Below are 17,459 nucleotides of genomic sequence, written 5' to 3' on the forward strand. Positions count from 1 at the left end.
CCTTCTAAATAGTCTTGAACCTGTTCCTTCAGCACTGCGGGATGTTTGCCTCCTTCCCATTCTGTGCCACCCAGTACAGCAGTCTGGGAGCTGATCTTGTCTGTGAAGACAGAGGCAAAAAAGGCGTTGAGTACCTCAGCTTTCTCCACATCCTCCGTCACTAGGTCGCCTCCCTCTTTCTTTAAGGGGCCTACACTTTCCCGAATCTTCCTCTTGTTGGCAACATGCCTGTAGAAACCCTTCTTGTTCCCCTTCACGTCCCTTGCTAGCTGCAACTCCAATTGTGCTTTGGCCTTCCTGATTTCATTCCTGCACGTTCGAGCAGTGTTTATATAATCCTCCCTAGTCATCTGACCAAGCTTCCACTTCTTGGAAGGAGGGGAGGAGGGGAGTTAATCCTTAAATTTATACTTACTTTTAATTTCCAAAGCTTTTCATCCAAAGCATATCTTTAAGTTCTAAGAATTCTCGTTCACTTAACACCAGAAAAACTAAGAGCTGCAAAACCACATTATTCAGCTCCTGTTCCTAGAGATATTTCATTTTCAATAACAAACTTGCAGAATAATTCAACAAATGTTGAAAACCAAATTCTCAATATATCAAACTGGCAAAAAAACCTGGTCCATTTATTTTTTTTTTTCAGTGAACACACATGTATTCATATAATTATAAAATTTGATATATAACATTTTAAAAGCTGAAATACAAAAAATAAACTCAGGTAGCTTTATTGGTTTAAACCTAAAATTGAAAACCCTATTTATATGTTCTACTAACAACTCCATGCAGTTAAAAGTTAACTCTTATTTTTCAGGAAGTCAACAATGGTCTCACGCTCAGCGATCTCCCTCTGCATATGCTGAATAATATTTTATACAGGTTCTCAGATGGCTGGGACATTATTACCCTAGGTCAAGTGACCCCAACACTATACATGCTTAGCGAAGACAGGCAGTTGTGGAAAAAACTTTGCCAGTATCATTTTGCTGAAAAACAGGTAACACATACTCGCGTGTGTGTGTGTGTGTGTGTGTGTGTGTGTGTGTGTGTGTGTGTGTGTGAGTGAGAGAGAGAGACATTATGACAAAAAATAGTATTAGATGATCTAAGTACGAAATCCTCAGTGAATTTGCCCTTGCTTTAATGTTGAAATATGGCACTGTCAGGAAAATGATCCGGTTTTTTTCAGAGGTGTTCTTTACCCTCAGTTCCCATTGATTTCTGAGAGAGTTGTGCTCTGTAAATCAGCCCAAGAGACTTTATCTGGATCTTTCCTGTGCAGGGTGTGGCGGTGTAGTGGAGGTGGTATCTACACTAAGATTTTTTTACTGTACATTTCCCACCATTCCTGCTGACTCTGGCAGATGAGACTCTCTTTAAGCTTTTGTATATGCATTTTAGATGCCAAGCTAAGTTTCTTCATATATTCTACAAATCTGAACAGCCAGACATGAGCTTCTAGATTATATTTCTGTGCCTAGACCATTATGAGTAGAAGATTTTCTTGGATCCAAATAGTTTCTACCAGGCATGCATTGGTCTCAGAGTTCACCTAAAACATTGATATCATGACCATTTGGTCTTTTAACCTACCCATTCTTTAAACACTCCACTTTTGGGAGTTGGAGGGTGTGTGTGTTTGTGTACACACCTTGCCCTTTAACACGCAAGACCAACACTTTAAGAGCTGCTTTCCGAACATCTGTCAGAAAATCCAGTACTGGTTGGAAGTGAGTCAGAAAAGTCTCTTCCTGTTACATTGGGTGAACTTAGACCATACTTAGAAAATGTGGTCCTTCTTCCATTCCTAATAGTCCATAGAGGAAAATAGTGTAGAACTTCACATCTGACCATTCATGGATTCGTACCAACACTGAGCTAGTAAACTAAATTATTACTTAATGTTGAATTATATGTACAAAATACAGTGCACACTGTTTGAAAATAGATGTAAAGAGATACAGAAAGCAAGAGTGAGGACCTCATCAGATGAATAGTAAGTATTCTATTACAGGTAATTCTAGGATTCTCAAGAAGTTGCAAGCATGAGGTGTATGATATCACTGTTTGGAGAAGATTTAAGAGTGGGGCATTCCAGATGGCACTCCTGCAAATATTAAGGAGATGAGCTTGAGGAGAAATTGTTCTCTAATTATTGGGCTAAGCTAATCCAATTGTACCCATATTTTATTGTCTCAGGATAAAGTCCCACGTTATTATTACTTTATTCCTTGAATGCTTTCAGTGTGCTCTGTCATTCAAAACATCAAAGAAGGCATTTTAAAGAAAAATATTAATTTCAAGGCGGTGCAGAAGGCAGAAAGTAATCAAATCAATAAAAGACTGAAATATAAAAGAATAGTTCAACAGAAATTATTATATAATTGGGTCTCTCTCAGGCTAATATATAGCTTTATGGAATATCAACTTGAAGCTCTCAAGCACAGTTTTAGAGACCCATCCATATAAGGTGATTTATTCTAGTTCAAACTCCTCTAAATATTTGAGACCTTCATAATGAAACTAAATTTAAGTAGAAAAATACAGTTCATCCTTGTCCTGATCTAATATTTAAAATCAGCGTTTCTTGTGAGTACATGGAATTAGCAAGTGAAATTGTTCATTGAAAATACTAATTTTATGTCCAGTTCTGTAGGCATTTGATCCTATCAGAAAAAGGTCACATTGACTGGAAGCTGATGTACTTTGCACTTCAGAAATGTTATCCCGTAAAGGAACAGTACGGAGACACATTGCATTTTTGTCGACATTGTAGTATTCTGTTTTGGAAGGTAAGAACTGGAAATATATAATTTATAATTAGAAAATACTTTGCAGAGTTAGCTACTGAAAAAATATAGTTGATAAGGAAAATGTTAATGTCACATAACTGTGCCATCTCAAGTAGAAAGTAATTGGGCCTTAAATCAAACTAAATAAAAATCTACATCTACAAAGCTTGGTGTGTTTATCCAAAAGAGGATTCCAGATGAAATGAAAATTCAAAAGTTCAATTCTGTGCTATATTTGGTGTTAAGATCTGTACCAGAAAATGATATTCTATGCTTTTACAGTTGTAAAGAAAGAAAAGTGTTATTCCATACCTTCCAGCAGCCTTTTTGTTAGACAAAGCTGTAATGCACAAATGCTCAGGGGCGAAGGGGAAGCAGACAGAGCACTAACTTCAACATTATGGCAGCTAATAAAAAGGATCAATAGTAATAACATTTTACCACAGTATTTCCACAGCAGTGATGTAATATTTTACATGATTTAGTAACCAACTATGTCTTGTGAAAAACATATTAGAAATGATCTGTCTAAACATGCATTTTGTTTCCCTTGTCTTGCTGTTTGATAGTAAGTATATTTGGCCTTGGAGAAGGATTTTGTTTATTTTGGGTAATCTGCTGCTTAATTCTCACCTGAAGTCATCATAATCCTATTTTGGTTTAAAATTTTATGGCTGGAAAAGTGGATTATGATGTCTCTTTCCGACTGATTTCAATTTGCAACCCAAAGACTACAGTAGATTGAGTTCAAATGGAAAATAAGCAAGAGTTGTTTGGAAACCTTGAAAAATCTTTTCCTTAGGAATCATTTTACTTTCATACAGTTTTTTTCCATGATTCTGAAATTCTAAAACATTTACATGAAAGCAATACTGTGTAAGAATTTGTCTGCTCTTTCTTCCCTTCTCTCCCAAAGAAGACAGTTTTTCCTGTGACGCCATGGGTGCTCTGCATGCCTTTGTGTTTTGTCCAATGAGGAGTAACGGCACACATGTCAATAGCAATGTATGAACCATGTCACTCTGAATTTGAATATCTTTATCTTGCCTCCACCTGCAGACCCTACAGGATGAAAACATATACCCAGTATAGGCTTCTGCTTTAAAAGACAACCTATTGATATACAGTTCTTGCACTTCTGATAAAGGTTTGCTAGGGAATAAAAGCTGTCCAATGCAATAGACTCTATCCTGTCACCTGCTGTCTAGTTAGTAGGACACAGTTTTCTCTTTGAAAAATGCAGCTGGTGACGTGACCACGCAGTTATGAGAGAGTTGGGTTTTTTAGTTCTTGTGAATGCTAGTTCTGTTTCTAATTTCTAAAGGCTTTTGCTGTCAGGGTATTGCTGTGTAAGGGGATAACTGATACTATTTGACATTTTGCCTCCATTCAAATGTTTGCTACTATTGTTGTGCTTCAGAGTGTATTGCATTTAATGCTGGGAATGACCAGATTTGTGGTATTCCCAGGAGTCTAGAACTTAAGCTCAAGAATCATGGGAAAGTATAGGAGGAAGCAGAAATGCAACGTACATGGATAGAGTGGCTAGCTACTAAGAATTGTGGAGTATTCCATCCAAGCGTACTTACTGATTCCTTCCTCCTATGATAGGAGTTCTGAGTGCTGCTATGCTGATCAATTCCCAGGCAGGAGTAACAATAAAATTTTGGAGGCACTGGCACTAGTAATTACTGTTGCAGGGCTGCCTATACAGAAGTGGGTTGTTTGATTGGCTGTTTGACTGGGTGGACTAGGCTTGGAGGCCCCCTGCTGGAGACCTCATGTTCCTGGCACACCCAGCCCCAGAAAAGGGCAGTGGAGAGGGTCCTCCAAGCTACCGAGAGAGGTGGCGTGGGACTCAGCCAATCAGGGCCCAGCAGGGCCATATATAAGGGGCTGCAGGAGCTGCTGGGACTGAGACAATCAGTTGCTGGCAATGACCAGGGGAGTGAGAGAGAGTAGCTTCTGGCTGGCTGCTGGGGCTCAACTAAGATAGACTACGGGGAAGAGGCCCAGGGAAATGTGGAGCTGCAGTTAGTAAAGGGATGCAGCATGAGGCTGCTATACTTAAAGGGCCCCTGGGATGGAAGCCAGAACAGTGGGTAGGACCAGGGCCCCCCCACCAGCCACTGGGAAAGTGACGACACCCTAAGAAAGGGAATTAAAACAGGCCCAGGGAAGGGGCTGTCCTTGGAACTGCAGCACCCCAGGGAAGGGGGCCGCACTGGGACTGACTCAGCGAGGAGCTGTAGTCAGCGAACTGAATCCAAGTGGGATGACTCAGTAGGAAGGCTGGGGTCAATGAGGATTCAAATAGAGGCAAGAGGTCCCCAAGAAGGAAGCCCTCGGGGCACTGCTCAATTCCAGAGTAGAAACCTTGCAACTTAGCCGGACCAAACAAGGGTACTGTGATGGGCCCTGTTGGACTGGTTAAAGACTGAGCCCAAGAATGGCAACAGGAAGACACACCAACTGAGGGGTTACTGTGATAGGCCCATGTTGGACTAATTAAGGGCCTGAATTCAGGGAGGGCTGCAGGTTGATGCCAATAGAAAGGGTCCCATGGCAGGTCCTGTTGGATTGCTTTAGGGGACTGAGCCCCAGGGAGGCCTGCAGGACATTGGGGACATTTTGGATTGTGTACCCTGGAAGGGGTTTGTTTGTTTCGCACATGAACAGAGTGTGACTTAGCCAGAGGGTTGAGTTACTGAAGACCCGCCTGACAAGTGGGTCTGACTGAGTGGAGAAAGAACTGCAAGCATGCACACGCTTGGCCAGGGGACGCTCACGAGAGGTGGGTGCCACCCCATTACAGGTTGATTGTGGATATTCATAACTTCTTTTAATAGTTTTTAAACTAGTCTCAAATTAAGGAGTGGCTTTAGTTTTCAGGCTTTCAGAAAAAGCTGATATGGGAAATGTGACAAAAATCCTCAACTTTTAAAATAATTACTAAAGTTCCCTGGTATGGGGGGCTAATTTTTTCTCTGTGCAAAGAGATCTAGCAGCTTGTCTTGGTGCTACTAATTCTGTTTTGTGGGACTGTTCCTTGTTGTGGTGTTCTCTTAAAGTGGCTAGGTCAAAGAAGAGGAGGTTTACTTTTTGTTCTCAAAGTACTTAGGTTTGTTGGCACCTTGATCTCATGAGAAAGTAGGTTCGAAATTCATGGGCCTGTGGGCAAAAAAAACTCTATCTTCTGCATGTTTCACTGAGTTGTTTTCAGTTTCAGTGGAATATAGTTGTCATTGGAGGTCACGATCACGCAGGATGGAGAGGTCCTTTAGTTAACGTGTGACAATCTTGTCAAGACATTTGAAGAGGATGATGAAAACCTTGAATCCAAGGGGAGCTAGAGCAGGAGTCAGAGCACCAGGCCACCACTGTGGCTGAGCACAGAGGCTACTGTATTCTGAACAAGCCGTAGCTTTTTTAAGTCTTGGTTTCGTACTTGGATACAGAAAATTACAATAATCAAGCTTGGAGCTGATGAACATGTCACTCATTAGACACCATGGCTAAATCTGAATAGGCTTCTCATCAGCTATGAGTGAAAAAGGAGCTTTGTGCAGCAGTGGCAATTTTGGCATCCGCAGGCCCGATGGTTGCCGAGGCTGTGAACTAGAACTATCTTAGCTACCTGAAAGCAGATTACATCAAAGGAGGAGGATGATATAAAAATGGCGAGTTTCTCTCACTCCACCAGCATCATTTCAGGCTTTCCAGGATTCTACTTCAGCCAGCTGCATTTCCTCTTGTGATGTCAGCCAAGCTATTGGGTAGCTGGGAGATTGTGCTGTTTGTGTCCAGTGTGAAGGTGCTGTAAACTTGAGTGTCTTCTGTGTGTTGTATACCCTTTTAATTACTCCTCCAACTAGAGATATGGGCAATGTAGCCACTTATCCTTGTGGGAATTGCAATAGGATTGCTAGTGACTCAGACTCTCTGGTTTACATCATCCAAAAGTTGGCAGCTTGAGCAGAACGAACACACACACACACACACACACACACACACACACACACACACACACACACACACACACACACACACACACACACACACACACACACACACACACACACACACACACACACACACAAACCCTTCAAAACATTGTTGTGGGTTATTGATTCAGCACTGAACCTTGGGGAAGAGGGCCATGTACTGAATTAGCATTCCACTAGTGTGCCTATGCCTGATCCTGCTGTCTTCAGGGATCTGGTAGAAATGGTATGGCTGCAGAGTTGTTAACCTCATTACTGAACTTGTGTATACGAATAATCTTTGTTACACTATAATCACCTCCCTAACAATAGTTTGTGATATCAAATAGGATTATGACTTCAGGTGTGGAATAAGCATGAATCTCTCTTAGGATTAGTGATGAGATATAGAGGTTTATCTCTTCTACAGCATTGGAATGTGAACCACATCGGTTCCACCTAATAAATGTTTTCCATTGAAATAATTGGTGGTGTTTCTTCATTTCTAAATGGATTGATTTCTACACTATAACTGGCACCCTTGTTGGCAGAGATGCCAAGAGCTTGATCAGCATGGAGCCTGAATTGCTCTTGGAAGTGCTCTTGGAAGTGGTTTGGAAGTGCTCTTGGAAGTGGTTTTCCCAGACCCTTCAAAAGCTTTTTTAAACCAAAAAAAAAGAGAACCCAGGGAAATGAAACTTCTGCTCCTGTCATCTCTTGTGAGACTTTGTGATCTTTGGAAACCGCTATCTTAACTGGAAAAACAGGTATATCAGTTTAAATAAATGAAAGGTAGTAAACAAAGTTGTGACAAACCATCTATTAAGGTTCAATGTGGTACGAGCTTTTAACTTAGTTTTAATAAAATGCATACAATATAGTGGTTGATTAATATCATTATAGTATCTGTAATTAACATGTATTTGTTCCCAGCTGAAACTTGATTCTTTCAAATATTTTTGGACACTTTTTCTAAGTGTTTGATTTATTCTGTCACTTTAAAATTTCCATATTTTAATTTTTTTTTTTTTTTTAAGGAAAAGCATTAGCTAGTGACTTTAAATTTTGTGTGTGGGGGAAATTGATAAGACATTTACACTTTGTTAAATTATATATTATCAGTGCATACTATGAAGAAAATAAAGGAAGATGTTTTCATGATTGGATACCAATAATTCAAAAGCTGGTCAATTTTTTTTAAAAGGTCAAAGTAATTTTGGGCATTTTGTTTTTATTTTTTACCAGTTGCTTTCCTATCTTTAAAAAGAAAAAGAAATGTTTTTTATCTCTTGTTACCTGAAAGACTCACAGAAAGGAGACTGGCTGACTATACATGGAAACAGTGAAACTGACTGTAAAATAGAGCTTTCAAATACACACAGTAAAGAAAATGATTGCTCAGTTTTCAAGTCATTCAGTTTTAGTGATCTCAAGTGTCACTTTAACAATAATAGTTTTAAAAAACCTTCAGACAGCAATGTGTAGGGTTTTTGTTTATTGACTATGTTCCTTTTAAAAACAAATAATCTTAGAAAACTTAGTAATGGTTTCACTGCTGTATTTAACAACTTCATAGGAAGTGTGATGATATATAAGAACATCTTGTACTCTTTGCTATATTCATTTCCTCTTAATATTAAACACTCATCATACCTCAAATGACACTTCACTTTGAGAAGTGATTTTTCAATAAAAGATTGATCATTTTTAATATATAGACTAAATATGTAATTACTCAGTGGAGTAAAAACTCTGACATCTAGTACTATTAAGTGATACATTTTTGTGAGTGCTTTTTGTTTGTATTATAATTCTTCCATACTATTACATTGTGTCACCAATGTGGATTAATTTATTCCATTGCTGAGTGAATGATACATTTCAGAAGGCCTAGAGATGAGCACGAAAGATGGAGTACTTGTCCCTCTTTAATGGTAATTTTTTCAGTGGCAGGCAGGTCATTTAAGCGCTATGCAGTGACTCAGCTATTTCAAACAGATGATGCGATCTAACACCTGTTCTTACTCCCCTCAGAGTTTTAGTGGTAGGTTGTGTGTGGGCTTTGTTTTCCAACATATTAAAGTAATCTAGTGCAGAATATTCTTGTAGCAAATAATAATCAAAATCATGGACTAAGCTTCTTATTCTAAATGACACCTGGTCCAATAAATTTTAATGTTTCCTCTCTTTTTTACTTTATTGCACTCCTCCTTCCTGCTTCTTCCTTCATGATCTCAAAGGACTACCACCTTGCTTTGTTACTCAAGGTATTTCATGTGTGTTTCATCCCTGCTTTTATCTATGCTCATTCTGTAATGTAGAAGTGAACAAAATGTTCACTTGTAATTTATGTTTCGGTTTGTGGTGACCTGCTAAGAACAAGCTATTCCTGCAGCTGTTGACACTGTTAGATATTGACATCTTCCAACCTCAGCTTTGAACTTTTGTTGTTGTTGTTGTTGTTATTTATTATTACTGTATTGTTCCTCACTGAGACTGTTTCAACACAAGGGACTAAATTCAGCCTGTGCTGTAAGCAGGTGCAGCTATCACTGAACTCAGAAAGTTATGCCCTGTTACACTAAGAATGAATTTTGCACAAAGTAGGCATTAATGGATGTTTCAGCATTCTAGTGGATTAGTTGAACACTGAAATCTAAGAACAGTAAAGGCAACAACATCACAGAATTCTGTCTCTGCGTTATGAAACAAAAGTACTAAAATTACTTTTACCCTACGGAATAATTTAATTACACTTTAACCTATTTTAGTCGAAGACCTTCTACAGACAGTTTCTCTTCCCCTTCCCTCCCTCCCTACCCCCCCCCCCAAAAAAAAACCCCAAAACAAACAAACAAAAACCTAGGCTCCCCAAAAGACTCTTCTGATTGGAGGAAAAGGAAATTATAACATTGCTTTCTGAATGAGAAATTTATAGAAAACATTTACACATTAGAGCACTGTAGGCCCATGGTTGTCATGGGAACTTCATAAATTTGCATTTAAGCTGAAATTTGGGGGAGAAAACAATTGTTTGTCATTAGGTGCTCCTTGTAGATAGTGTACATTTTCTTTCAACTTATGTTTGTTTCGATCTAGTTAAATACATTTAAAGGTTTATTAAAATTTGATCAAAATTGAATCATTATGCACTAGCAAGTTTTAAAATTAAAATAACTCACAGAAGCAAGAGCGTTCAAAATTACCAGGTGAGATACAATGCCTTATCTCTGATTTAAAACATGCACAGTAGCGCTTCAAATCCATAAAGGTCTTCCTTAGTAAAATTGCTATCTGGGTTTAAAAAACAAAAATTGATTTTAGTTGAGAGTCTTCTTCAGGCTTCTCTTCCTGACTGAAGAGAAGCACTTTGAGGGGTAACCTTGTTTGTATGGTGTTGTGAAGAGCAAAACAGCCAGCACCTGACAGGCTATGCCTTAGAATTACATTTAGAAAGACTGTAGTGGTGGAGAGGAACAAAACTAGCTCTTCTCCAAGAATCTAGCTTAGGTAGGCAGTGGCACCAGAAGCTGGGAAATGAGTTCTGGTGGCAATGGGGAAATGAAAAGTGCTAGTTGGCTAGTTTACAGTATCTGGTTTTCAGGGAGAAAGACTCCTCTGCCATTGCAGTTTTAGGAGAGGAGGTATGCAAAACCTAGCCCTCTTCTCAAGAAAGTAACTGAGGTTCAGCTGTCATCTATTCAGAGCCCTTGGGTCTCTTTCTCTGCTGACTGCAACTTCTCCTGTCTTGCCACTCTCTGAAGGCAGTTCAGTTAGGGACCTTATTACTAGCTGTTTGCTTGTTTAGGGCTTTTCTCCATGCTTCACCTCTCATTAAAAGAGCACCCTGCTCTCAGACTCTGTCTTCAAGCAGTGAGTAAGAGAAGGGTTATAAATAGATCTTCATTTTAAATATCTCCTTTAACACTTTTTTTCTTTAAATTCATCCTATGGTATTCATTTCAAAAGTTTCATGGCATCTAGACCTCCATGTAAAATGGATGCATTATCCTTAGCTTGCCCTATTGTCTCTACATATTGCAAAGATCTTGGAACAGGGATGCTATAAATTCTTGCTTCCTGTGAAATACAGTTCCTTTTTTTCCCCATTGAAATGTCAGTGGAATAAATCTATTGACAGTAGTAGTGTGGAATGTTAATGGTAGTGTCTGTATATTTTTTAACATGTATTTATCTTCTTTGAGCCTTTCTGCTCAACACACTTGATTTGCGGTTACACGTAGCATTTTTAAAAGTACACTAAAAAGCAGGTCCTGTTTCTGAGCTTTATGAACATTGTCTTTTAAAATATTTATTACTCTCACTATTCAGACTTGTTCAGGGCTTTGTGCTTATTGCCGCTGTAGGATTTACTTTCAGTCATGGTTGTTATAGGTTACAAAACAGATGTGAGCGTTGCATCATAAAAGTATCTCAAATCCTAAATTATTTCAACAATACAAGAGTCACATGCCGAGGCTAGGCTTGTAATGACATTAGTTTTAAAGCAGGACCTGATGGCTCAGTGGGATAGCATCGATGGAGCCTTTCAAAGGCAAGTCCCCAGTTTAAACCCTGACCAGTCCAGAATTGATTAAAAGTCAGTGACTGAGACTGCCGTATACAAAACAAACTGGTGCTCGGTCTGTCAGCCATTCCTCCACTATCACGATTGGCTGTATCTTCAGAGAAACTGACAATTGGATGGATGCAAATTACACTGTCCTCACCCCTACTACAAATGTTCTGCCTAGAACAAGGTCCAAGGCAATGTGGGAAGCTTGCTCTGCTGATATCCTTGGTGTGTGTGGTTTTTGTTTTGTTTTTGGGTGCGAGGGCACAGTGGAAATGGGACATCAGCCTTGCATCTTGCCCAGTAACTAAATACAGTGCAGGAGATGTCTTGGGGCTGAGGGGTGGGCGGTGATCCAGTTTATGTGATTTCCCCACCACCATCATCACCACTCACCATTATGAAAGTTTGCTTCTTAAAGTGCCAAATTTAGGCAAGCCTTTGGTAGGATATTTTAGTCTCGTTTAATCTAATCATTGAAATTATGCATAGTAAAATACCAAAGGTATGACTGGCGTTTTATGCATGCTTAGCATATGGTTGAGTATTTGCAAGATATATTAACCAAAATGCACATAACTTTAAAACACACCCTGTCTCACATTCCTTCCAAATGCTGTTGCATTTTACATTGGTATAATGAAATGTAAGAAAATAGTAGAATAACCATAGCAGGGAAGGAGTTCTTAAAAATTATCCAGAAATGAGCATGTTGGAATCCTTATAGCTCAAGGCATGAAAATTAGGATGTGGCCCAGTTTAATTATAACTAAAACATTTTGACAGTTTTTGTTTTCAGTTTTCTATCATCCTTCTCCTGGAAAGTAAATTTTCAGAAGATAAAGGAAATGTTTAGATGGAAAAACTAAGAGCACAGCTTGTTGACTATGGATTAGAAGCAGCTTGGGGGAAAGTAGCTGCTTTCACCTCTGTCTCCTGTTACAATTTATGCTGTCTCACATGGCTCTTTGCCCACAGTTTACCACTTAAGCATTAAGAGTGTTAAAAAGTCGAAAGTAATGCTATTGTAATTATAAATGACAAGCAATGTGTATTCCTTGAGAGTTTCTTCCAAATGGCTATATGTGACAGTCCCCACTACCTTTTGAGTCTCTTGGAATGCACAAGGACCTTTTCCCCACTGCAAATACAGCTAGCTCCAACACAAGAACTTTGTTGTAACTGGCTCCTCTACTCCGTGGTATTTGTAGAGGAGAAGAGCCCTGAGTTTCCTGCCCTAGTTTCCCAACAGATCTGAGGAACAATCTGAAGAAACCTTCAATGTCTTGATCATCTCTCCTTTGCAGAAGAGGAAGAGGTAGCACTGAAGCTCTTTAGAAATGGAGCCCATTGCAGAAGGAGAATCTGATTCTGCAGCATGTTCCACTTTTAAAGTTCCACATTATTCCTGCTCTTATTTTAGCAAACATTGGGCTCAACGGGTAGTGATCAATGGCTTCATGTCTAGTTGGCATCCGGTAACAAACGGGGTGCCCCAGGGGTCGGTCCTGGGGCTAGTTTTGTTCAACATCTTCATTAATGATCTGGAGGATGGAGTAGATTGCACCCTCAGCAAGTTTGCAGATGACACTAAGCTGGGGGGAGCTGTAGATATGCTGGAGGGTAGGAATAGGATACAGTCACTTATTTTCTGGTCACTTTATTTTATTCCCCATTCTCTCTTCCAATGACACCAGCCTTTGCAAACTCCTACTTCCCATGCTGCTCTTGTTCATGGTAGATCATCCCTATTCCATCCCCCACCACCACCCCTGTTCCCCATTCACATCCATCATAAAGGCCCACTTTTTCCTCAAGGCCTAAAGCCAGGCAGAATTAGATTAAAGAGTAAGGATTTAAGGTAACTATTTCCTCCGCACCACCCAGTGCATCTTCTCTGCTTTCTAGGTTGTAAGCTTGCTGGGGTACAAGCTATCTCAGCCTGTCTTTTATACAGGGCCAAAAGCCCTTGAGAACCAGGGATAGAAGGGAAGAGAGAATGTGGAGAAGCTTGTTCTGCTATAACTTATTGTTTGTATTGCAGTAGTGCCTAGAAACCCCACTGAGTGCTCAGAACCCCGTTGTGTTACTATAGGCACTGTGTACACATAACAAAAAGATGGCCATTGTCCCAATGAGCTCACAATGTAAATAACTGTATGTCCTTGGCAGTTTTTTCTCTGTAAGGGCCTTGTAGGCTGTGAACCAGAGCTCCAAAAGGCCAGTGACTTAAAAACTGGTATCGTCTGTTGCCCAGCTACTAAATTTGTCTTTTTAAAATGTACAACTGAAGTGTGAATTCTTGCAGTTCTTTTGTTTTAAAATCAATGCTCAGCAGTATTTTTTACTCTTGGTGGGGCTTTTTAAATGAGAAAATAATCTTTTTCCCTCCTCTTAATTTCTCTAGGATTCAGGACATCCCTGCACAGCCAATGATCCAGACACCTGTTTTATGCCAGTTTCTCCTCAGCACTTCATTGATCTCTTCAAATTTTAAGACATGCAGAAACCTTGTTTTTGTTTTTATTTTTATTTTTTGTCATCTTTGTAAAGAGTCATGCAGTATGTATTATGCTTTTTTGTGCAATATCGTTTTAAAATGTACTTCATAGTAAAAAGGGATGTCTAGGAGGGAGAGGGAGGAAAATTGAACAGGTGTATTCCATGTGCTATTTGTGCGCAGAAAAGAACTGAAGAGGAATAAATATCTCCAAAGAAGACACATTCTGTAGCGATGTCTACAAAAGGCTCTTTTGAATCCAAGAAAGAGTACATTTTTAGTCTGCCTTTAAGTCCATTCTGTACTGATGTAACATTTCATTAAGGCTATTGAGACTTGGAGGAGAAAGTTGTTGGAAGGGCTGTTCTTGGAGTGACCAAAAGCAATTTGTCTTAATCCTGGACTCTTTTTATGCCACCATTTTCCAAGTACTTACATACAATTTGCACATTTATAAAGATTCATCTGACAACTTTTTGGACTCCTTCATAAATATCAAGTCAGTTACCAAGTTGATGTTAGTTGTTGAGAGTTTGTGTGTGGAAAAAATAGAGCTGTGATAATCGTTGAATCTGTTATGAAGGAAAACAATCTCTGTACATACATTATGCAAAATTTTATTTTTCTTAAAAGGTATTTTATTAATCACATCAAACCTGTTGAAATACATCCTAAATAGTATGGGGGGTTGTTCAGTGGCTGCTGAAGAATGATGGATTTTTCTGATTGTAGCCACAGTCTTCATTTTTATTTAATTTTTATTTTGTGTTTTGCTGTTTAAACTATTGAAGTAGGACTTTTAGACATCCTAAAAAAGGACACATTACTGAGCTTTAATGAAGAAACTTATTACACTATATTGCTAGACCTCTGGTACAGTGGTACTGTATTGTTCTAGTAACTGAGGCTCTGAGCTGGAAATTATTTGCACTAAAAGTCGGCTGGTTGATCTGGAGCATCTCCTGCTGCATAACCCCAGAGTGACATGAATTCTGCAAGAAACTACCTTCTTATGCCTTGTAAAATGGAAATCATTACAGAGGAGGAGAGGTGGGCTGACCAGAGATTGGGGAGAAAATAACAAAGTTGTTCACAAGGTTTTTTGGAGAGATCATTTTACCAACTGTGTCATGTACAGACAAAATACAAAACATATATCACACTGCTTGTTTTGAATCTAGTTTTGTACACAATGTAATAAATCATGTTTTACTTATTATTATTATTATTATTATTAGCAATTTCTTTTGCATCTAGAAATGAATCAGTTTGAATTTATAGCAATGGCTTTTGTGTCCATCAGCAATACAGATTAGCATTTGCTAACTAAACAAGAAAAATGTAGGAATCTACTGTTCCCATATAATTTTTAATTTATTTTAACAGAGCCAGAACTTTATCAGTAGTGGATTGTGCAGGAAAGAGAGAATATTTAAGTGCTTGAAAATAAAAGTTACTGTGAAGAGCTAAGTGAGTTTAATACCCTGGGTTTAATACTGATGACATGTCCTTATCAATGCAGTTGTGGAACCTGCTCCAAAGAGGATTTTGCCCTGAAGATTAAATAAAAATCAAATGTTGAGCTAATAAGACTTCCTCCTTGCTGCAGTTGGCTTTGGGGGTGGCTTTGGTTTGGTTTGTGTTGTTGGTGTTTGTTTTGAGTCTAACGTTTTACTTCATTTGGTTTTAATAGTCTTGACATCAGTGAAAACTGCCAGCCATTGTTATGTAGTATACAAAAGTAAATGAAATGTTGATCCAGTCACCTGGCACAGATGAGGCAAAACACACTTAGACAGCTGTAGCCAGTTACAAAATTCAAACTAGAGTAAAGTCTGACTATAGTTGAAAAACACTTGGCAAATACCTACAGAACATTTTCTACCATTATCCTGTGGCACTGAAACCTGGTTCCCAATTAAAATACCACCTAATGGGTGTTGGTTGCACTATTTTAATCCCTTTATTTTTATTCACACTTTTACTTTTTTAACAGTAGAGAGAAAAGATCAGTTGCAACATAATTAAGCCCTCTTGTGTGTTCTGCTCTTTCACAAGTTCCAAAAGCAGGTGCCTGAAACCGAAGATCGATTCTTTTCAATTAATCCTGATTTGGCATCCTCAGACAATAGGTTGTGCCTGTAAAGGTGCCTCTGTAAGTATACTCCTTACAGAAGGAGCTGTTTTCATTGTAGGAGTTATGTGGCTATGTGAGAATATGAAGTATGTGGCAGCAACCCAGCCAATGCTTGTTTCATTTCAAAACAAACCGGGAGAAGTGTACTATTACCATGTGTCCTTGAGTGTCCCAAAGAGAATGAGATCAATCACAATGATAACCAATGAATGGCAAATAAGGTGCTTGTGGAAAGAACTGATAGGGCCTTCTATTGGAGTGGGTTCTTACACAAAGCCTACTTTAAAAGGCAGGAGGAGGTAGGTCAGGCTATTTTGATAGAACAAAACAGATGTCAGGTCAAGTTGGGGCTGAAGTGAAGATTCATAACCAACAGTTGTGTGTCCAGTCTGAATGTCACAGGTATTCCCATTTGCCCTCAAATTGAACCTGCAGTTCAAACTCCTTTCAGATTACCCCCTGGCTATTGAGAGCAGCAACAAAGTACATAAGCATAGCCATACTGGATCAAACCAATGGTCCATCTAGCCCAGTAGCCTGTCTTCTGACAGTGGCCAGTGCCAGATACTTCACAGGGAAGGAACAGAACCAAAGCAATCATTGAGTGATCCCTCTCTTGTCATCCAGTCCCAGCATCTGGCAGACAGAGGCTTAGGGACACCCATAGCGTGAGGCAGCATCCCTGACCATCTTGCTTATAGACACTGCTGGACCTGACTTCCGTGAACTTACCTAATTATTTTTAACTGTTATACTTTTGGGCTTCAGAACATCCCCTGGCAATGAGGTCCACAGGTTGACTGTGCATTGTGTGAAGAAGTACTTCCTTTTGTTTGTTTTAAACCTGTGGACTATGAATTTCATGTCTGGTATTTATGTGAAGGGGTAAATAGCCCTTATTCACTTTCTCCACATTGGTCCTGATTGTATAGACTTCTATCATATTCCCAATTACTCTTGTCTTTTCCAAGTTAAACAATTCCAGTCTTTTTTTAATCTCTCCTCATATGAAAGCTGTTCTGAACCTGAATCATTTTTGTTGCCCTTTTCTGTTACGTTTCCAAGGCAAAGGTATATCTTTTTTAAAATGGGAGTGGAGGGTGACCAGCACTGCATACAATATTCAAAGTGTAGGCATAATATGGATTTATATAGGAGCATTATGATATTTACTGTCTTATCTCTCCCTTTCCTAATGGTTCCTAACATTCTGTTAGCGTTTTTGACTGCCATTTCACATTGAGGGCATGTTTTCAGAGATCTAGCCACAATAACTCCAAAATCTTGCTTGGGGTCTAAATAAGCTGTTACCACTCATCATTTTGTATGTATAGTTGGGATTGTTTTCCAGTGTGCATTGTTGCATTTACCAATATTGAATTTCATTTGCCATTTTGTTGCCCAGACACTCAGTTTTGTGAGGTCTCTTTTTGTAACTCTTCACAGTCAGCTTTGGACTTAAGTAGGTTAA

At 39.1% G+C, this 17,459-nt stretch overlaps 1 protein-coding gene across 4 annotated transcripts in view; it reads left to right on the forward strand.

The window, feature by feature from the left end:
* FBXO25 (F-box protein 25) overlaps positions 1–15,441 on the forward strand; it is a 44,401-nt gene extending 28,960 nt beyond the window's left edge. For 2 of the 4 annotated variants that reach the window (XM_067544839.1, XM_067544842.1), the window contains 4 exons: positions 818–1,000; positions 2,652–2,795; positions 9,019–9,045; positions 13,759–15,441. In XM_067544839.1, the coding sequence (XP_067400940.1) occupies positions 818–1,000; positions 2,652–2,795; positions 9,019–9,045; positions 13,759–13,848 (444 nt within the window). In that variant the 3' untranslated portion in view covers positions 13,849–15,441. The remainder of the gene's footprint in view (positions 1–817; positions 1,001–2,651; positions 2,796–9,018; positions 9,046–13,758) is intronic. The other 2 variants (XM_067544840.1, XM_067544843.1) reach the window with 1 other exon arrangement.
* The last annotated feature ends 2,018 nt before the right edge of the window (positions 15,442–17,459 follow it).

Source organism: Emydura macquarii, unplaced genomic scaffold (genome assembly GCF_026122565.2).
Source record: "Emydura macquarii macquarii isolate MOO-44397 ecotype Brisbane River unplaced genomic scaffold, CSIRO-AGI_Emac_v2 contig_1027, whole genome shotgun sequence".
Lineage (NCBI taxonomy): Eukaryota > Metazoa > Chordata > Testudines > Chelidae > Emydura > Emydura macquarii.